Source organism: Mauremys reevesii, linkage group 1 (genome assembly GCF_016161935.1).
Source record: "Mauremys reevesii isolate NIE-2019 linkage group 1, ASM1616193v1, whole genome shotgun sequence".
NCBI classification, from domain to species: domain Eukaryota; kingdom Metazoa; phylum Chordata; order Testudines; family Geoemydidae; genus Mauremys; species Mauremys reevesii.
The window spans coordinates 272,338,957-272,361,319 of NC_052623.1; the positions used below are offsets into that span (position 1 = coordinate 272,338,957).

The 22,363-nt window shown below is 42.7% G+C and overlaps 1 protein-coding gene across 3 annotated transcripts in view; it reads left to right on the forward strand.

Annotated features, from left to right (window-relative positions):
- The window catches only part of LOC120373686 (heat-stable enterotoxin receptor-like), a 77,160-nt gene that overhangs the window by 36,534 nt on the left and 18,263 nt on the right, over window positions 1-22,363 (forward strand). For all 3 annotated transcript variants that reach the window (XR_005585652.1, XR_005585654.1, XM_039492426.1), the window contains exons 10-19: window positions 3,008-3,093; window positions 4,047-4,158; window positions 5,493-5,574; window positions 8,935-9,040; window positions 10,205-10,267; window positions 10,852-10,923; window positions 11,826-11,930; window positions 12,511-12,597; window positions 15,820-15,952; window positions 19,954-20,091. Coding sequence is in view for 1 of the 3 variants with exons in the window: in XM_039492426.1 (XP_039348360.1) it covers window positions 3,008-3,093; window positions 4,047-4,158; window positions 5,493-5,574; window positions 8,935-9,040; window positions 10,205-10,267; window positions 10,852-10,923; window positions 11,826-11,930; window positions 12,511-12,597; window positions 15,820-15,952; window positions 19,954-20,091 (984 nt within the window). In the remaining 2 variants the exon portion in view is untranslated. The remainder of the gene's footprint in view (window positions 1-3,007; window positions 3,094-4,046; window positions 4,159-5,492; window positions 5,575-8,934; window positions 9,041-10,204; window positions 10,268-10,851; window positions 10,924-11,825; window positions 11,931-12,510; window positions 12,598-15,819; window positions 15,953-19,953; window positions 20,092-22,363) is intronic.

Genomic DNA, 22,363 nt, shown 5'->3' on the forward strand with positions numbered 1-22,363 from the left:
CTGAAGAAACAGACTAAGTAATATCCATACACAGAGAATCCCACTCCGTATACATCACATACAAAATAAGAGATGAAACATTTTATAAATTTCAATTAGGACCAAAGTGTTTGGGGGCCAGAATCTCTCCTGGGCTGCAGGCTCTTCACACTGGTCTGGCGGTGTAAAGGGTACAGAAATGACCTAGGATGAATACTCCTCTATAGTGGGAGGGGCACTCCCTGGTCAGCACAGAATAAGATGACATATGTTAAGCTCCTTGGCCTTATTACATTGTGCTTTTCTGGTGTAGGTATAGAGGACTGAATTGTCTATATGGGGACTATTGCCTGGGTGGACCAAAGGATGTGTAATAGTGAGGCATCCAAATTGGTTGCAGAGTCCATTAGACTCTTCCCTGTCATCTGACTGGCATCTAGGTTTTATTTTAGGGTAGACACAAGGTTGGATGAGGATGAAGTATACATAACATTGAAACAAATCCATCTCTAAGCTTCATCCCCAAAAATGTAGCCAGTCCTTCTTTTGTCATTGTCCTGGATGGCAGTGTGGGGAGTATGTATTGTAGATAACATTCAGCCACAGCTAACATTGGCCAAGAAAGCATCAGCATCAATTTCATCATTGACTTCAGAGGGAGCAGAGTTAGGCCAACACTGAGTGCTTTTGAAGATTACACCCTAAAATCCTTAGTCTGTAACATTAACATATCCTGAGTTATGGAATGTATGTGTTCCCCACCATAAGAAAGAAAGCAGCAGGGTAAGAAAAAGTATGATTAAAATGGCAAGGTACACAAGGTTATTAGACCCAAACAGCTATCCCTCAAAAGACAAAAATCTAGCCCAGGGGTTGGCAACCTTTCAGATGTGGTGTGCGAGTGAGTCTTCATTTATTCACTCTAATTTAAGGTTTCCCGTTGTGGAAGCCAGTAAATAATTAACAAGAATTTAAAAAGATTTTAATGAATGTTAGTTAGCAAGAGTTAAGCCATATTGTAACTTTAATGACGTAAGACTTGTAGGAGCAAAGATAGTGCGAGGCGACAGGACAGGAATTGTGTACAAAGTTATTACGACCTTGCAATTACTAACCAAAATGCAGGCTTGCTTTTTTTAGGATTGAGACAAAAAAGGCTTATCTTATTTGTCTCAATCCTAAGAAAAGCAAGCCTGCATTTTGGTTAGTGATTGCAAGGTCGTAATAACTTTGTACACAATTCCTGTCCTGTCGCCTCGCACTATCTTTGCTCCTACAAGTCTTACGTCATTAAGGTTACAGTATGGCTTGACTCTTGCTAACTAACATTCATTAAGATCTTTTTAAATTCTTGTTAATTATTTACTGGCTTCCACATTCCCCCCTTTTGTACTTCTAGTACAACAAACAATTTTAAATTTTAATTTGCATGAAACCATGGACTTTAGATTTTATAGCAAACATGTTAACCGTCATGGGACGTAATGACAATGCATGATTAGCATGAACATGAAAGGTATTGCTATTTTTATGTTATTTACAACAACAATAACAATAATATAATTTTAAATTAACTAACAACACTACAAACAATAACAATTCCATAGGAATAATATAATGTGGCTGTTGTACAATTGTGAACACAAAGCACAAAACATTATACCTAGTACATAAAGTAAACACTCTATAAGCTGTATGAAAGGCATTTTTTTTAGCTTGATATATATTTTAAAGCATGGGAATTTGCCCTTGCAATTCAGAGATTTTTTGAATTTTTGGTAACAATGAAAGCAAATTTTGAAACCGATTAGGCATTATTTTAATTTAATTAAAATATACTTAAAATTTAAGAGCTATTTGCAATATTTTATTTGCATTTTATCTGCAGGCCAGTAAATGATATAATTGCTTGCAGCAGTGGTAAGATTAATATGTATATTTTGTAAAGTGGTGGCATTAACGCACACACAGCTATTATGAGCTTGAAAAAAATGGGTGTTTTGTCAGGGTAGTTTTTTGACCTTTACTCTTTTAACAAATATTGTTATAAACAGTGACCAGTTTTTTTAGCTTTAGTTTATAGATACACTGAGCTGTGGTGGTTTTAACGGCCAAAATGTGTATTGACTCTCTATTCTTATTTAAAATGTTAGGTGTTATTTTAGGGGTACTGTCTAGAAATCAGATTAAATTAAAAAACCTGTCCAAAACCCTGTGTCCTATGGCACTCTCTCCCTCCATAGTAATTACTAAAAAAATAATAAAGTATTTAATTTTGCTGCACCCAAACAAAAAGCAAAAACAAGTTTTCTTCAACACCGTGCCAGTAATACATTTTAACATTTTTAGAAGGTCTCTATTTGTAAGTATATAATATATAACTAAACTGTTGTTGTATGTAAAGTAAATAAGGGTTTTAAAATGTTTAAGAAGCTTCATTTAAAATTAAATTAAAATGCAGAGCCCCCTGGACTGGTGGCCAGGACTTGGGCAGTGTGAGTGCCACTGAAAATCAGCTCGCGTGCCGCCTTCGGCACCCGTGCCATAGATTGCGTACCCCTGATCTAGCCCAAGTGAAGCCAGTAGAAAAGAACATAAATTCCCTCCTTGTTAACAGACTTTAAGACCAAGGATAGAATCAGAGTTTCCTTCTCACCTCTAGAGATGGTCCCTTGAAGGCACATTGGCAGGATCAGTGTATGGAAATAAAACAGACTGGTTGCTACATGAGTTGTATCTTTTCTGTGGTCAGGGAGGCTTCATTCTTCTGTATTGTCAGATCTACTTCTTTTACCAATTTCAAACTCATATTTTAAAGCAAAAATAGTATGGAAATAGGGGAGAAGCAGAGGTTGAATAAGCTGATGTGGGTGCTAAGAAGGGTGCAGTCATGTAGATGCAGAAGGTTAATGGGAAGAAAAACCCTAACATCAGAAGTCTCTTAATTTACACCCCACTTCTTGTTACATGTTAAAGCTTCTTGGGAAAGTGCCAGGCTCCTTCATTGATCTGTTCCTTGTGTCCACAGGTGCATTGGGTCCAGTGACCCTGGATGAATTTGGAGATCTTGATGTCAATTTGTCCCTGTTATATACATCAGTAGATACCTATCAAGTATGTAAATCCATTAAGAAGGTATTCTGTGGTGATCTGTGAGAGGGGAACTAAGAGGCCCTGGGTTAGAGTGTGACTATGACAAGAGGGATTGCCAGAGCTGAAAGGGAGGTGTACTAGAGCTGTCTGTGTGAGGGGTAGGGGTCTCTTCACGTCCCCTCCCAGACCCCACTTCAGGTCCTTGTACTGTCTTTCTCACTCTGCTGGCAGCTGCTCAAGGGGCCCTTGGAGCAAGCAAACAAATGAAAAGTCTTCTCCTCTCTTTCTTCTCTTCTGGGAGAGGGAAGTCCATGGGAAATTAGAGAAAAGTAAGGGTGACCTGGGACTCGGGCAGTCTTCCTGGATCAGCTCTTTGGGCTTAGTCTCGATGGGGGTCTATCTCCAGCCCCTCCTCATGGGGCATGTTGTTTTGAGGCTCAGTTGTGCAGCTTTGGGAGAAGTGAAGCTTGTTGCTGTCTCTCTCTGTGAGCCTAGCTTGGCTTTCAGAGGCAGGGCAGCCTTCATCCTGTTCACTGCCCCATCCTGGGGCAGCTGTTCCCTTTTAAGCTCCCCCCACTCCAGGCAGAACAAGCCTTGCAGGTGTGCCTTGTTGGTGTTGAACAGGCCCAGGGGAACTTGTTTATCTCCTCTCTGCCATTTTGAGAGCATGCCCCTTCACAGCAGCACAATGGGGCAAGTGGGGAAAGACGTCACCCTGATGACTTGGTAGACTGATGAAGTCAAAAACACCAGACTTTGTGGGACTGCTGCACTTCTGGGAAGGACAGAGTAGTAGTATAGGCAGAATATGAAAAACAGAAACATGAACCAGGCTGGAGGGGACACATCACTGCAGTAGAGGGCATGAGTCTATTTTGCTGACAGTTGTGTAGTGCATTATGGGAGGATGAAGCAAAGGAAAGGGACTGAGCGCGAGAGCTATTAACAAAGTTCATTTCTATACTCTCTCACAGTTCCGGACCCTCCTGCAGTATGACACTCATCAGAATAAGACAAAACCAGTGACTACCAGCCCATCTTTCATCTGGAGGAACCAGAAGCTTCCTAATGACATTCCAAGCACCGGTGAGATACCTACTAAAACTGGTTCATAATGGAGCGGGCTCATGCACCATTAAGATAACACTTACTATGCAATGTGGCCACCCAATATTAACTGTCATAGGGATGTCAATAGGAGCAGCTCCCATTGGCCGGGCCATCGCTTCCCACAGCTCCCAATAGCCAGGAACAGCGAACTGCAGCCATTGGGAGCTGCAAGCGGCCGTACCTGTGGACGCTCAGATAAACAAAGCATCTTGCAGCCTGCCAGGGCTTACCCTGAACAAGCCACGAACCAAGTTTGGGAACCACTGCAAATCTAGAAGTCCAACTTCTGATATAACCAGATTTTTTGCAGCTTAGGCAAAACAAACAAAAATGCTTTCCAAAGCCAAGAATTTAAAAAGGCTTCCTCCAGCCAGCTTCCAAACAAATATATTCAAACAGAAAATGGCTTTAGATAGCCAACGTTTAAGTTACTGTTACCATCCACCTCCTATCAAAACTGTTCTAGCTAGCTATGTCCTCTTTCCTCTAGAAAGCTAACCAAACTCAGTAACTAGAACACAACCCTTTTATAAAACAACGAAGAGTCCGGTGGCACCTTAAAGACTAACAGATTTATTTGGGCATAAGCTTTCGTGGGTAAAAAAGCTCACTTCTTCAGATGCATTTGAAGAAGTGAGGTTTTTTACCCATGAAAGCTTATGCCCAAATAAATCTGTTAGTCTTTAAGGTGCCACCGGACTCCTTGTTGTTTTTGTGGATACAGACTAACACAGCTACCTCCTGTAGTTTGCAATTGCTAATCCAATTCTGCCACTCTTCCCCATGACATCCCTTGAAATTAGGGCTTTCACCTTTGATTTTTCTATTGCTCAGAGTTTTAACGCCCATCCTACCAATCCCTGGATGGAGACTATACACTCCAGCATAAATTTTATTCTGGTTCTTTAGGAAGAATACACAATATTAATTCGTGGTGGAATACTGTTTAGCATGCTATAGTGTCAGTAGCCACAAGAGGGTAGCAGAGTCTCAAGAACAAAACTGGTGCTCTAATACTCCCATTTCAAACGTCACCCAGTCACATTATTAAAATCATGTTTGGAATCATGCAGGCTTCTATAAGTGAGACACATGTTTCAGAGGGTTGGCAGGGAGACACCTCATGACTCCTAATGCTTATCTGCTTGACTGATTTATTTATTGGTGGCCTGATGTCCTGCCTTCCTAACTGGAGGCCAATCTTCCACTGATTTCAACAGGCTTTGCATCAGGCCCTGGGTATGTATTTTTTAATACGTGTTCAGTGTTCTCACTAAGATTGTATATTTCCCCATTTCTCTCCTTTGCAGGCCCGCACATCCTGACTATCGCTGTCTTTGCACTCACTGGGACCGTGGTGTTGGTTCTGATCATCGCTCTGCTGGTGTTGAGGTACCAGCCTCATCTTTCTTCTCTCCTGCATTTGCTACTTCTGGGCCTGGGTTGTTTGATATCTCCTTGAAAATCTGTCCAATTATCTCCCACCCATCAGCAAGGCTCTTGTTGGCTTCTCCCTCTGTGTGTGCCACTGCCACTCTATTGTAGACATCATGCATGGCACCTGCGTTCAGCACTCCCTGCTTTGAGAAATGATCCAATTGCTCAGGTGGTAGACATGACAGATTGTCAGGCCTATTCCACCCACTAGCAAGCACTGCTTTGCATACACACACAAACTTAACAAGCATCTTTGTGAGGACAAGGCCAACCTTTAGACTTTTTCTCACTTATTGCTCACACTTAGCCATTTCTATTACTGTACTATGATTCTTTACCCTTTGGTGACTTAACAGTTCATTCTGAAAGGATGACTCAATCTTGTGTCATTGCACTAATAAAAACTCCAGAAAGTTTTGGTGCCACAGTCTCTAGACCCTCTTTGTCTCTTACTATTTTCCCAGACTTGTCTTGCCTCATTGCAGCTAGTTCATACACTTTTTCTATGGCTAAAATTTTCTGACTAGATTGTGGTATAGCTTCTATCAAGGCAGAAAAATCAGATAAATAGAAACTGAAACCCACTCTAGGATCTTCTCAGAGAAAAAGTTCAACCCATTTCCAGCAGAGATACAGTGAGACCCATATAACTATATATCTCTCATATTCACAGGACTCAGAACCGTCGTTTTCGGCGGTTTTAGAGATGTATTATTTTACCTGGACTTTCCACCTTTAGTAGCTCAGACAACTCCTTTTCCACAGATCAAAGGACTTTAGAGACAACAAGAATATTGGATTCTATGAAAACTGATTGGTAGCACACTTTAACCATTGTCATTTTGACCAGATGTGTTCTCCTTGCTAGTTAACACTTTCCATGAGGTAAGACTCCAAGTTGATGTAGTCAGTCCACACTTGGATGCCCAGCTGTACCCAAGAAACAGAAGAGCTCATTGTTCACAAACCTATGGACAAACATGCCAACAGACTGATAAAGTTTATCTGTATTTGTTTATTTGTTGAAGAGCTACCAGAAATTTGACAAAAGGCTATTTCCAGACACTTTGTACTGCTGCCAAAGGTGCTATTACTCCTCTTGAATCTATTCCAATGAATCTACTGATGGCAAAGATATTAATCGTTGAATTCAATTTAGAGTTTTATGCCACACCCATCACTGTGGTCTCTGAGAGCCTCCAATGCAGAAGAAATCCCTGGGGATTCCTCAGAATCAATTCTTGCTATTTTTTTCCAATGAATTTACGCTTTGCATGTAGAAATGTTACCAAACTTCACAATCCTAGTTAATTCAGATGATGCAGTGGATCACCTCACAATTCTCAAGGAAGAAGAGAGACCTGACAATGCCATTCTCTTTTGTCAGCCAGTTAATGTCCTGATTAATAATTGTCTACACCTGATACCAGTTTTGCTCTTCCCTTCAATATAGCCAGGCTCCACAAGCAGCCTACCTAAACTGAGGTCTTCTGACCCTAGTTTCAATTGTGCAGGAATTTCCTGCTCTAGTAAGTCTTAACTCTTGATAGGTGATAATAATGCTCCTAAGGATCCATTAGGCAAGAAAATGAACCAGCGCTCCAATCATTTCTTATATATCACCCAGTGTGTGGAGTTCCTAAACCAGGGGTAGGCAACCTATGGCACGGGTGCCGAAGGCGGCACGCAAGCTGATTTTCAGTGGCACTCTCACTGCCTGGGTCCTGGCCACCAGTCCGGGGGGCTCTGCATTTTCATTTAATTTTAAATGAAGCTTCTTAAACATTTGTAAAGCCTTATTTACTTTACATACAACAATAGTTTAGTTCTATATTATAGACTTATAGAAAGAGACCTTCTAAAAACTTTAAAATGTATTACCGGCATGTGAAACCTTAAATTAGAGTGACTAAATGAAGACTCAGCACACCACTTCTGAAAGGTTGCCAAGCCTTGTCCTAAACTATCCACACTTTTCTGGGTAGTTCTGACTTCCAAGTAAACAAATCAATCCAGAGTCCTCAAAAAAACACAAAACCAGTATTAGACATTGGAAATGTCATTCCAGTCCAATAAGTGCTTAGGTACTAACAAGTCAAATGGATCTTTCTTTTCTACTGGGTTTAGTTGCCTTATTTATTGATAGTTCATAGAATTTTCTAGTTAAGATTATGAAATGGGAATTTCCCACAATTTAATGTTTTCCTAACCGTCTTGAAATTTCTCCCTTATGATATCTCTCTGTTCTTGAATACTGTTAGAGCTTCATGTGGGGAATTCAGGAGCGATACAGTGAGACCCATATAACTAGAGCCCCATGATCTCATAACTGTCTAGCACTTTGACTGGTGCTCCTATTGGCAAATTATGATGGTTCAAATGCAACTAAACACTCCAGACTGAAATCAGAAAAAACTTTTACAGCTAAAAATGGACATTTCCTCCCTCTCCCCTTAGCAATGGCAGTTAAAATATGTTAGAAACATAAACTATTTATGTCAGTCAGCATCCTAGAATCTTCAGTGTTCCAGAGCATTCTCCAGCAGCCAATCACTGTTCAGGATTTGCCAGCATTCCACTAACCAATCCTTTTTATACAGGAGCAACCTGCATAGAAGAGTAGAATTTCCAATGAATTGTTTTCCTGTTTTCTTATAATTCTTCTGTTGAGGGAGGACATTCCTGCAGAAAAGATAGGGGATTCCATGCCCCAATTCCAAGGATTATTCCCCAATATAATCAGGAAATCTGCCAGAGACAAAGGCCCTCTACAAGAAGTCACCTTCCTTCATTCTGCTGCCTCCCCACTGGCTTCTTGCTTTTCCTGGATAGCACAATTCATTTCTGCAAGAGCCTTGCTGCCAGGGGCTCATCTAATCCATGTTTGCCTCTGAGATTGCCCTCAGAGGATGTTCAATAGCACAGAAAAGTAAACAGTATAAGCTATTGCAGACTCATTCTGCAGTAACTTGCATTGTCTTCCCCTGTGTATGAATGTGAAGAGTTAGGCAGCAACCTGCCAGCAATTCCTCTTCTGCATTGACCCCTTCAGATCTATAATGCTGAAACCTCAGAGAGACCAGACTTCCCTAGAATCAGGGGAAAAAGGTGTATGTGATGGAGAGGGTATTTCTCCCTTCCAGGCCTCAAAGCTGGGAGCTGTAGGAGCAGGCTCTCCAGGAATGCATGAAGAAAAGAGTACAGGAGCTAGTGCACTGGATTCTCTCTAATACTCCAAGATTCCCCACCACACTTAGCAGTATGGATTCCAATTGTTTCACAGGATGATCTTAAACAGGTGCACTTGTTTCACAGAAAGTACAGGAGAGATATTGCACTTCGGCAGAAGAAATGGTCTCACATACCCCCTGACAAGATCCTGCCTCTGGAAACCAATGAGACAAGCCACATCAGTCTGAAGGTAGGAGAAACAAGATATCCCCATGGAGGGAGGGTTGTGGGGGCTCAGAGTTTCTGCACTATCAAGGTTTAGACAAACAGTGACTACTGCTTGGGCTCTGACAGTGGTAGAAATATCTGTTAAAACTGGTTCACTGTCTTTTCACCTGCTACGCACTGTGCAGAAGAGGAATGAGATTAATCCCCAGTAACTTCCCCACTTAATACAGCAAGTACAAGTTCTTTGTATGACTGTGAACAGGGGCGGCTCTAAGTATTTTGCCGCCCCAAGCACGGCAGGCAGGCTGCCTTCGGTGGCTTGCCTGCGGGAGGTCCCCGGTTCCACAGATTCGGCGGCACACCTGCGGGAGGTCTGCCGAAGCCGCGGAACCAGCGGACCCTCTGCAGGCATGCCACCGAAGGCAACCTGCCTGCCACCCTCATGGCAACCGGCAGTGTGCCCCCTGTGGCTTGCCACCCCAGGCACGCGCTTGGCATGCTAGTGCCTGGAGCCGCGCCTGACTGTGAAACAGGCAGGGTATTTCTTTCCAGGCTCTTCCATTGGATTCCCTCATTATTAGTATCACAAATTACATCCCTTTTCAGGAAGGGGTTGATCCTTGTTTTGTCTGTAAATCAAAGGCCAATAGTATTGATCAGAGGAAGAGACCCTGATGGCATATGGGAGTCGCATGAATGGTGATCGCATGCTCTAGGACGGGGTCGGCAACCTCTGGCACGCGGCTCACCAGGGTAAGCCCCCTGGCAGGCCGGGCCAGTTTGTTTACCTGCTGTGATCGCGGCTCTCACTGGCCGCGGTTCGCCGCTCCAGGCCAATGGGGGCCGTGGGAAGCGGCGTGGGCTGAGGGATGTGCTGGCTGCAGCTTCCCGCCACCCCCATTGGCCTGGAGCGGCGAACCACTGCCAGTGAGAGCCGCGATCGTTTGAACCTGCCGACGCGGCAGGTAAACAAACTGGCTCGGCCCACCAGGGTGCTTACCCTGGTGAGCCGCGTGCCAGAGGTTGCCGACCCCCTGCTCTGGGATTTAGTTGGGCTCTAAAGAGAGAGACACCCATGCAGATAGTACCATACTTTGACATTATTTTTCTCTCTGCAGTCTGGTGCCTGCCAGGGTGGGGTTCGTATGTTATAATTGCTTGTTAATGAGTCTTCTTTGTTCCCCAGATTGATGAAGACAAGAGGCGTGACACAATCCAGAGACTGCGCCAAGCCAAATATGACAAGAAGGTAAAATGAGCACAGCATCTCTGCTCCCCTTCCCTTCTTTAGTGAGAGGCTTCTGTGAAAGGCAGTTGGTTCTCTTCAGAGATCAGGAAGCAGTGCCACCCCCATTCTCATCTAACCTTGCTAAACTGGTGAATTTATGGAAGGTGTGAGGTGTTCATTTTCCTTTGAGACCCCTTGTATTAGCAACTGCCAGAGGCAGAATATTGGACTCAATGAACCACTGGCCTAGTTCCGAATGTCAAGAGGCAGGATCCAGGACATAATAGACCACTGGTTTTATATGATGTGGCATGAGATAAATTAGTGGACTAGATGGGAAAAGGAGGACTCTTATTTATGTGTGAAATCCCCTGAATTTCAGTTGAACTTTTTGCCTGAGTAAGGTGACTCATGTGAGTGAAGGGTTTGAAAGATCAGCCCCTTAGTCTGTTCCAGGACAACTTGGTAAATCTTGTGAAAATTAATATAACTCCATTACTTATTAGTGGATAAGGATATATTCAAATACCAGAAGTAGTTTAAGGGAGTACAGATTGTTGTTGTGCAGCTGCTATGGTTTCTTTCCAGTTGTTTTTTCTTTCCAGGTGGTGATCCTGAAAGATCTCAAACACAATGATGGGAATTTCACAGAGAAACAAAAGATAGAACTGAACAAGGTAACTGTTTCATGTAGCAGCTAGATACTACAGAGTGAAGGAAACTAATTAGTGAACTCATTCCCCCAAATCCATGTGTGTGTGTCCATCCCACAGGCTACTGTAGCCTGAGGGCCTCTCTGTTTGTTATGGGGGTGGAGTCTTATGCACAGTTCTGATTCTGCACTGTAAGTCACTGAAGTTGAAGATGACTGAGATCGCTCATAAACTTGATAGAACCTTGTTAATCCACATTTTTATAATCAGTGCTAAAAATTATGCTTTCTCTTTCCTCACTTCATACCAATCTTTTAATAGTGGAGTGTTGTAGTCAAATCTCCTCTTACTAAGGGCTAAATGCATCTCTGGTGTATACAAATACATTTCCATTAACTTTCAGAGAATTATACCCTATATTAGGGTTTAATTTGGCTTTAATACTTCATAATTTTGTACAAAATATACTAAGTACATTTTTATGTTAGGGACAGATACATTGTAAAGTATTATAAATAATTTAATGAAACTGCAATAGCCTAACTAAATGAACAAAGTACATACTATCATGCAGGATCCTCATATTTTTATTATTTGTTCATTTATTAACTAATTTGCAACATTCAGTCATTTATAATGGGTATCCATGTCCAGGGTGTGAAACTGTGAGGTTCTACTGCAGAGGCAATAATGGAGACTGCGGAGTTTGGAATACAGTAAACAGTCACTCCCCACCCTTATCTCCTAGATCAGAAGGCTCTGGAATGAGAGCTACCCTTCAGCAATCACCCACTTCGGTTCTCCCACACCTGCACAGAGAGAACCCACACTTCATATCAGGGTCTGGGATTGAGAGCCCCTTCACAGCATCAGACTTAATTTTGGCTCCCACACTGTTTTTAATGGATATTTTATTTTTGCTCTAGCTCCTCCAGATTGACTATTACAACCTGACAAAGTTCTATGGCACAGTGAAGATGGACACGATGATCTTTGGGGTGATTGAATACTGTGAGAGAGGATCATTGCGGGTAAATAACTTTGCAAGCCCCTCTTATCAATTTTTAAAAGGAAATGCTAACCTGCCAGATGACTGGGTCCTAGGGCGAGAGAAGGAGAGGAGCAGAAGTGAAGTCAGTAATATTACTTGAGTACTTCTGTGAAGTAATATCGCAGACTTGTTCTCTTCTGCTCCTCTCCCTTCTCCTGCCTGGAGTCAGTCCTCAGCAGGTGTAAACTGGCATTGCTCATGAGTCAATGGAAAGTCTCTCACTGAATGTCTTGCTAGGTTTTGCACAGTTTTCATGTAGGCAAACATATTCACAGAGGCTCATTTTTGCCACTGGAAAACACAGTGGCTAGAAGTTAGGTTCTCACCTTTTCGTGGTTGCTGTGTTGGACAAACTTATATTCCATTCCCTAGCCTCCAAGTAACCAAGTGTCTGTCATAATTTACATACTTCTTTTTATGTAAAACAGAAGGGGCACCCTTTTTAGTCATTGGCCAAAAGGCTGTGTGATTCAGAGCTTTGTTAACATTACAAAGAGATACCTTCCCCGGCTGTTTCCTTGCTATAGGTCAGCCCCTTTGTCTCCTTCTTGTCTTCCCAGGATGTCTTAAATGATAAGATCTCCTACCCAGATGGCACCTTCATGGACTGGGAGTTTAAAATCTCTGTCATGTATGATATTGCCAAGGTAAGTGTCACTGAAGCATTTATAAACCTGTCCACATGCTATAAAACTTACATAGTGGGTAGCTATAGGTGACAGGGCCTAACATAATATATGTTTTAGGCTACCAAGAGAAAAGGTGCGGTCTAGTGGCTAGAGAAGGGATTTAGGCACTTGGAGCCCTAAAGTCTATTCCTAGCTCTGCTGCTGATTTATGGTGTGTGGCGTTGGGCAAGCTGCTTAAAGGAAAACTCCAGTGTTTGTTCAGAATGGTAGACTCGCACCATCTTGTATCAAAAACAACAGAATAGGGTTTGTTTTTTTAAATGAACACTGTAGTTAATCTTTTAAATGTAAATCTTTCAATGGCTATTAGCCAGGATGGGCAGGGATGGTGTCCCTAGCCTCTGTTTGCCAGAAGCTGAGAATGGGCGACAGCAGATGGATCACTTGGTGATTACCTGTTCTGTTCATTCCCTCTGGGGCACCTGGCATTGGCCACTGTTGGAAGACAGGATACTGGGCTATATGGACATTGGGTCTGACCCAGTATGGCCGTTCGTATGTTCATGGTAAAACTCACTATTAGTACTAGGTGTAACCATTTCAGGAAGTGAGGTCAAATTAGCCTGGGAATAAATTCATCCTGCACTGAAATCAAGGCTGGTTTTAAGTAACCTTCACTACATACACTAAAAGCGGTGTTATCCGGCACTGTACCAACCGGAAAGCTCAATAAACCGGCATTTCTGATTTTCACTGAAAGTCCTGTTTATAGTCTGGGTGGCATGGGGCCAGCAGGCTCCCTACCTGGCTCCATGTGGCTCCCTGGAAGCGGTGACACATCCCTGCTGCTCCTAGGCGGAGGAACAGCTAGGCGGCTCTGCACGCTGCCCCAGACCCAAGCACTGGCTCTACTGCTCTCATTGGCCCACCTCGGCCCTGCCTATTCCCACCCCCGCTATGCCCCCGGCCATGCCCCTACTTCACCCCTTCCCCCAAGGCCTCACCCCCACCCCACCTCTTCATGCCCTCGCCCCTGCTGAGCGTGCCCCATCCCCGCTCCTCACCAACTTTCCCAGTGCCTCCTTCATGCTGCTGCCACTCTCACCCGTGTGCTTAACCTGTGTGCTTAACCAGGCTTTCTGCTTCCAAACCTGCTTCCCCAGTAAAAAGGATGGCAGTGGAGGAGAAAGCCTTCTCAGACACACCAGCTCCCCAACTTGAAGACGAGGGAATTCTGTCACATATAGACCCCGGTATCATTGAATCATCTCGTAGGAGGCCAAAACTGGTGAGGAGTTTCTGCTCTAGTGGATTTGCTCCCTGGGTTGGTGTCAGCAGGAGTGCACACGAGATGCAGAAGCAGAAAGTGGGCCCTGAAGCTTGCAGAAGGGCCTGCGGTTGAAGGCTCTCTACAGTAGGTGGTGTCAGCAGGGCTGCATGGGAGTAGCAGCAGCGTTAAGAAGTGTTTCCTTTGGACACACATTATTACATAGTCTCCACAGGTTCCAGCATGATATCATATATCATCATAACCAGTTCCAATCACATTTTTAGGGCTGCTTGCATCCCCCTAGGGTTGGGGTTCAAACATACCTCTGCTGTTCCTGTCTCAACTGTCTACAACACTACCTGACTCTTCCCCTACTATAAGCAAAGCACAGTTCTCTCTTGTGAAAGAGCGGCATGTCACACCCTGTGATTATGATCACTCAATTGGTATAATCCACATTCATGATTATCATCTGTCATCCTTGAGGATGACATTTGCATGTGTGTGTTTAAAGTTATGGGGCCAAATTCAGAGGGAATCTAAACTGGTGTCATATACACCTTCTAGCCTCCTCAGCATACAGATTGCATTTTACATATCAAAGGGCCAGAAGAGAGAGGTGTAGAAGAAAAAACAACTAATAGAAGACTGTAAATAGGTGTAAATTGTACACCGCCAACTTAAACTTGCACCTACCTACTAGTTGTATCTCCCGCTACATCGCTCTTCCAGCTCCTTGACATACCAGCAACAAAGAATCCTGTGGCACCTTATAGACTAACAGACGTTCTGCAGCATGAGCTTTCGTGGGTGAATACCCACTTCTTCAGATGCAAGAAGTGGGTATGCTTGCATCTGAAGAAGTGGGTATTCACCCACGAAAGCTCATGCTGCAGAACGTCTGTTAGTCTATAAGGTGCCACAGGATTCTTTGTTGCTTTTACAGATCCAGACTAACACGGCTACCCCTCTGATACTTGACATACCAGATATGCCATCTTTGACGGTCCTAGACTAAGTGGGCCAAATTCAGAAGTGATGAATAAAGGGATGCAAATTACATGTCTGCAAGTATGTGTGTCAGAGAAAGAGAGTTCAGGAAGCCAGAGTCTAAAAACATCTGAATTAGCATAACCTGCTTGCTGAGGGAACTGGAAGATTCACCTCTGAAGTTAGCCCACAGACTGCAGGTATTATGTATGGACTAGTGTATATAGATTCAAAAATTGTAAGATCAGGAAGGACCTTTATGATAATCTAACCTGGCCTCCTGCATTACATAGGCCATAGAATGTCATCCAGTAATCTCTGCATTGATCCTTCAGCTGCCCTGTACTTCGGAGAATCAGACCTGCTCAAGTGCTGCTGATTATGAGTCCCACTTGTAGATTGATATCTACAGAAAGGATACAATCCTAATACTTTTGTCAGTTAATGGGGATTTTTCATTTAGCTAAGGTGCTCATTCTTTACAAAATAAAAAACTGGAACATTTCCCCAGCCACATTTTTAGGGTTGTAAAATACTTATATGAAACTGTAACTTTACTAAAAACACCATAAAAGCAGTTGTTGCAAATTCAATGAACTTCACTTGGAGGAAATAAATTTCCCAAACTCAGCAGATCTAGCACTGTCAAGAAGCACATCACAGTATCAGACAGTGTTAGTTGGAAAGAAGGATAATCTGGGTAAGGCACTGACCTGGAACTCTAGAGACCTAGCTTAATTTTTGAGCTCTACCACAGACATCTAATTTGACCTTGGAAAATCCCCTTTGGTAAAATAATTCCCTACCTCATAGGGGTGTAGTGAGGATAAAATTCTTTAACAATTGTGACATGCTCAGATACTATGCTGATGAGGGCCATGTAAGTACCTAGATATATTTTATGATGAACCTTCAAATTCTTACTAATGTTGGTAGCAATCAAGTCACATACAGTCTCTCTCTCTCTCTTTTTCTCACAGGGAATGTCCTACCTGCACTCAAGTAAAACTGAGGTCCATGGCCGCCTCAAGTCCACAAACTGTGTAGTGGACAGCCGCATGGTGGTGAAGATCACTGATTTTGGCTGCAATTCCATTCTTCCTCCAAGGAAAGGTATGCAAAAATAGTCACAATCCCGACTCCTCTCATCTCCTTCCCAGCCCCGGAATAAGATTGTGGGACTATTAGGCCAAAGTACAGCATGTGGGGAAATAGGTTTAAGTGAAAGCAATATGTATGTTTCTATGCAAAAGTTACACTTACTGATTTGTCTAACACATACTCACTATAATGTTGTGGAAAGTTAGATTTTCTTAGTCCACTGAGACTTTTTAATGTTTACTCTCTAAAAAGCTACATGATATCCTGTGCTCTATTATGCATTAGATGTACTGAGTACAGAGAAATGAATGCATGACATGCAATACAACTTTATTTTGTATCACATCTTTCATATAAACTGTGTCTGAAAACATTTTACTGAGTTAAATAATACAGTCACAGAGAGAAGTAATGGCAGAAGGAGAAAGGAAGCAAGTTGTAAAAAGAAAAGAGGAATGAAAGATATAGTTTCAACGGATATTTGGAAAGCAGGGGGAGTTTGTGAGAGGGCAAGACAGGAAGGTTGTTGAGATGGCAGGAACTGCAGGGAAAAAGCTCTTTTTTACAGCATGTGGCAGGGCAGCCCCAGCTAAAGTGTCCCCCTGTGGCAGACTGCAGCACAACTAGTTCAACTACCTCAGTTTCTCCTGGTCCAGCCATTAAAAAAAAACAAAAAACACAGTCTCTCTCAATGTCCAATTCAAAAGCCCACTTGTGGGCATAATGTATTGTGATAAACTCAGGACAGACAGCTGCAAGGGAGCAGTAGGAGTCAGTCCCAAAGGGTTAAAAGGCCCTCCCCCTTATCAACTGGGAGGCAACTACAGGTCAATCAGCTTCAGCTGAGAAAGAGTTACCAAGGTAGCAAATTAGAATCAGCTGAGGGGGAGCTACCTGAGGGTAATTAGGATCAGCTGATTCCAACTTGGGGCTGCCTGAGACCTTTTTAAACCCCTCCCCGGAAGGAAGGGTGAGAGCAGAGAGAGAAGGAGCCCTGCTGTCAGGAGTGCTGGCGCAGCAAGACAGCCTCACCAGGAGGAGAGGTAGTACTCTCTCCCACAAGGGAGTAAACATACTTTAAAAAGGACTGGTGGAGAGATGGGGAGCAGACTTCCCCTGTGTCCTAAGGGGGACTGTGTTACCCAAGCCTGTCTCACCAGGGCTAAAAGCAGCAGAGGCTGGGGAGACTGAGAAGGTGCCTTGCCACACTATTCATGTACACATTCAGTAATCTGCATAACCCTCATGATAAAATCATTCTCTCCAAATCCAAAGGTACAGCAGGTATAAACAAAACAGTTTTTCATGCGCTCTTCAGTGATTTCCAGGTCACCCACCCAAGAGTCAATCACCGCTCTGTTCACAGTTCCTTTGCCCTTGTTCCAGGGCCCACTCTCCAGGCCATATGCTAGAGAGTTATCAGAGTTGCTTTGCTTCCACAACTGTGGTACCAGAGCTTTCCAAGTCAGGTCTTCCTCAAGATAACTCACTGCAGTGTTCTACTTCCCAGGCTTTCCTGCCTGTGAGTCCTATCCTGCTTAAGAAACATCTCTCCAGATTCAACCCTCTTGTTTTTGGGCTCTGCTTCCAGCAGCCCTCCATTCAGGCATGGTACAAGAGGGCTCCCCACAGTGTTCCAATTCCCCAGGCCTCCTTGCTTGTGAGTCCTACCCCTGCTCCTGGGATCCACACTCCAGCATCAGCCCTCTTGTTTCATTCTCAGCTTTCCCTGACCAAGTTGATTTTTCCTCTTTGTCCTGGGGCTTTTGCATGAGCTTTCCCGCAACTTGGCAGGGCTCTCTAACTGGGGCTCACTAACAACTTTCTTCAACTTCAGGTCTTCCCAACTGCCCTTGGTACCAGCTCCCATCACCATCTTTTCTCCCACCCTCCAGGTCTCCTGTAGCACTCCCCCAGTAACTCTTGCCAGCTCTCCTCTGCTCCTCTCTGTCTCCAGCAACTCTCCTCTGTTGCTCCTATCTGGTTCTTGGTCTCTCCTTTCTTTCAGGCAGCTCTCACCTGCCCTTACTCTCTTTCTGAGAGAATATGGAGGCAGCTTTCAGTTACAGTGCACTGGACCCTGCTTCCTCTCAAAGGAGACAGTCACTCTGACACACCAACAGTGATGAGATTATGTGACAGGGCAGAAAAGAGGTGAGGTACACCATGATAGTACTGATCACAAAACAGTGGAGTGTCTGCATGAAATATCACAATATCTTGTGATGTACTATGATGTAATTCGAACATTAACATGTCATTTACATAAATTTACATAATTTTTACATTTTAAAATAATTCTCTAAAGAGATCCTTAATATTTTATATTCCTTAGATGAAATTCCAGTAAATTATAGCTTTCACTGTTTATCACCTTTTTTCTATTTCTGCTAATCATCATGGGGTATTTCCGTATAAATAAGCATTCCTCTCTTCTCCCCACCTATCTTCTCCTCCCACTTGATTTTTGAGTGAAGATATAAACCTGGAATTGTGACACTGGAATAATTTGTATGATTACCAGCTGGAATGTCATAAACACATATTATATCATCTCTGTGATACATAGACAGAAGAGAACCTGGGGCTGGAATGGCAAGAGAAAGTTCTTAGATTCACAAACAAACATTTGCAGTAATAGAGGTAGGAATATGGAAAATTAGTGGCTAGGAAAAGTGCACTGAATGTAAATGTTACATTCCTCCCGCTCAGGGTTTTCTCATTGTCACATTTGATATTTATATTCATTTTATTGAAATTATTGGCAATAAAAATTATTAGGGGTATGGAATGGCCTCCATATGAGGAGCGATTAATAAGACTGGGACTTTTCAGCTTGGAAAAGAGATGACTAAGGGGGGATATGATAGAGGTCTATAAAATCATGACTGGTGTGGAGAATGTAAATAGGGAAGTGTTATTTACTCCTCCTGATAACAGAAGAAGTAGGGATCACCAAAGGAAATTAATAGGCAGCTGGTTTAAAACAAAGAAAAGGAAGGATTTTTCACACAACACACAGTCAACCTATGGAACTCCTTGCCAGAGGATGTTGTGAAGGCCAAGACTATAATAGGGTTTAAAAAAGAACTAGATAAGTTCATGGAGGCTAGGTCTATTAGCCAGGATGGGCTGGGATGGTTTCCCTAGTCTCTGTTTGCCAGAAGCTGGGAATAGGCAACAGGGGATCACTTGATGATTACTTGTTCTGTTCATTCCCTCTGGATCATCTGTCATTGGCCATTGTCGGAAGACAGGATACTGGGCTAGATGGACCTTTGGTCTGACCCAGTAGGAGCGTTCTTATGTTCTTATTTTTATATTGGTAACAGGTTTCTCTTCTTTCTCTGGTAGCTCAGGGGGAAATATTGTTACAAGCAAACTGAAGAATTATTGGATGTTAGAATTCATCCCTTGAAACAAAGTTTTTTCATCACAACAGGGTGGTGTTTGCATTATGACTGCTATGCTACAGCTCAGAGAATGATTTTGCTTTACATTATGTTACAATATAAACATGTCATGATAGGTTGGCACAACAGAATAACACCACAATGTCTAGATATCATGGTGACCGGTGTACAAGAAATACATATGTATGTTGTTATCTAGCCACAGATGTTATGACACAATGATGTTGTCAGCCTCAAAAACATTTGGGGATTATTTTCATAGGTTCATGGAATTTAAGGCCAGCAAGGACCTTATGACCATCCAGTCTGACCTTCTGCACAACACAGGCCATAGAACCTCACCCAGTAATTCTTGCATCTAGCTCAACAACTTGTGTTTGAACCTAAGCATATCTGGTAGTCAGTTATCCAGTGTGTATTGAAGTCGGCCCTTCCACACAACAGCTGTACAAATATCTAAACAATACCAAGCTCTAGTGGGGATGGGGGTAACAATAGTAAAAAGATAAAATTAAAACAACACAAAGGGGATGAGGTTCTGAAGAAGCTCACACAAATCAGTTTCATCTCCGTCTGTATCTACCACTTCTGGCTGCTCAGATCTGTGGACAGCTCCTGAACACCTTCGTCATGCTGATGTGTCTCAGAAAGGTGATGTGTACAGCTATGGAATCATTGCACAGGAGATCATCTTGCGCAGGGAGACCTTCTACACTAACTGCTGCTGGGACCATAAAGGTAAAAGACTAAAAACCCACATCTGTCTTACGCTACAAATGTAACATTTGGATGCTGTGGTTGAGACTGTCACATTTTCCACAATTTTTAGTGAAAAACACTGTCTCTGTTGAGTACGTGAGCTGCTACTTTTCTCACTGGGCAATGAATAAAGAGTCTAAGGGTATGTCTTCTAGGCCTCCAGCTTCTGTTCCATCCTGTAATGAAGTCAGATCATTAAGATCACTGTTGTGGAGGTCATTGCAATAAGCAGCCTGGTAATAGCCTCTCTCTCTCACTTTTATATATGTCTGGCAGACTGGAAGATCAGAATAGCAAGAAAACAATCCAGGTGCTAGAGGAAATGGTAAATGTAGGGAGATTTTTAAAAAATCCCATATGTCATTTGACCAAATTATGCAACTAAGTAGAATTTGGTAGGAAACAGTGAGAAATTTCATGATTTTGAAAAGCTTCCCATGCTACAGTGGGACAAAACTGAGACCTTTGAAAAAAAAATTGTGAAAAATCAGAATGATCAACTATAGAATAACCAATCGCCTAGTGTTTATGGTACTCATCTAAGATGGAGGAGACATGAGAGACTTAAGTTCAAGTCACTGCTCTGCCTAATTCAGAGCAGAGCTTGAACTGTGTCATCTACATCCCAGCTAAGTGCATCAGCTACCAGCTATTCTAAAGTGGATCTCTTCTGTTGGAGCTGATCCACTTCGTGTAAGTTAAATATTCATTGGCTCAGAAAGAAAGACTGACTCTATAGCCCCATGGTTAGGGCACTCACCTGGGACGAGGTAGACCTGTGTTCAGGTCTCTGCTCTTAATTAGGCAGAGCAGGCCCTAGAACCTATAGCCTTATGGCTCCTGCATCCTAAGAGAAGGCCATAACCAGCAGGCTATTTCAGGGTCTCTTGCTCTTTTATTTTGAGTAGAAATTTTGACTTGGAGCTGAGAAAAATTTTAATCAAATCTGCCCTTTTGACAGGATTTGACAAATCAACATTTTGGATGAAAAACTGTCAAAAAATTCCTGACCAGCTCTACAGCAAAGAGGGATATGAGAAATGTCTACAATTACTTTAAGGGCATGAACACGAAGGGCCAGACCTTCACAGGTATTTAGGTGCCTAGTGGGATTTTCAAAAGCACCTAAGCAGTTTAGGTCCCTAACTTCCATCAATTTGAACGAGTTAGCTGCCTAACTCACTTGGCGGACAGCGATCGATCCAGCGGGAGTCGATTTATCGTGTCTAGTCTAGATGCGATAAATCGACCCCCCAAGCACTCTCCCGTGGACTCTGGTACTCTACCAGGGCGAGAGGCACAGGCGGAGTCAATGAGAGATCATCCTAGTGGGCTTCTTAGTCACTTAGGCAGTTCTGAAAATGTTACCTTTCGGCTAGTTTTCATCTGATTGTGGACAATGCATGACCCTTCCTCATATTATGAACATAACTTTTAGGTCTCTATCTGCCTGATTTGTAAAAGACTTTGCCAAAAGCTTTGTAGGCCAGTGAGATAATTGTATTAGGTTTACACGGATAGAAGGCTATGCTAATAAAAAACCCACAATGGACAAACTTATCTGCAAACAAGACGCTTCATAGTTATCAAAGTAGTTTCTTTTATTGGGAAGCCAACATTGTGTTGTTCCTGAAATGGACACATTTTGTTTATATGATGTAAATCCAATGCCACAACACCAGAATCCATCTATCATTATAAATTAGAATAACCATATGTATGTAAGAGTTTAGGATTCCCCAGATTGCATATTGATAACGAGTTTAGACACCTCTTCTACCTCTAAGTCATCCTGCCAAATCCTCTCTGTGTTTGTTTAAACACGTAGTACAGCAGCAACTCAACCTCCCAATTAGCTTTTTCCCTCTAAACATGTTAGAATTTCTGGGGTAACCTCAGCATGCTCTCTGCCCAGACACTTAATGTTTATACTCTGGAAAACACAGCCTTTCATTTGCTAACTCAATACAAATGAACATTTAAGAAAGCTCATTTTGGGTGGAGGGGACATTTCAGATTTATTTTTGGGTTTCTGTTTGCCTAAAAAACAAACAAGCAAGTCACCACCAATTTTTGAAAGTTTACAGTGCTCTACTTAGTTAGAAGATAGGGAACCATTAGCTAAACATACTATATTCACGGCATATTGGTCATCTTTATAACCCTGTCTGCCCAAGAGCATACTGTGTGTCAAATGATGCCTGGTCTTGTGTGGGAGTATAATTGGGAGCAGAGTATAAGAAGTCTTATT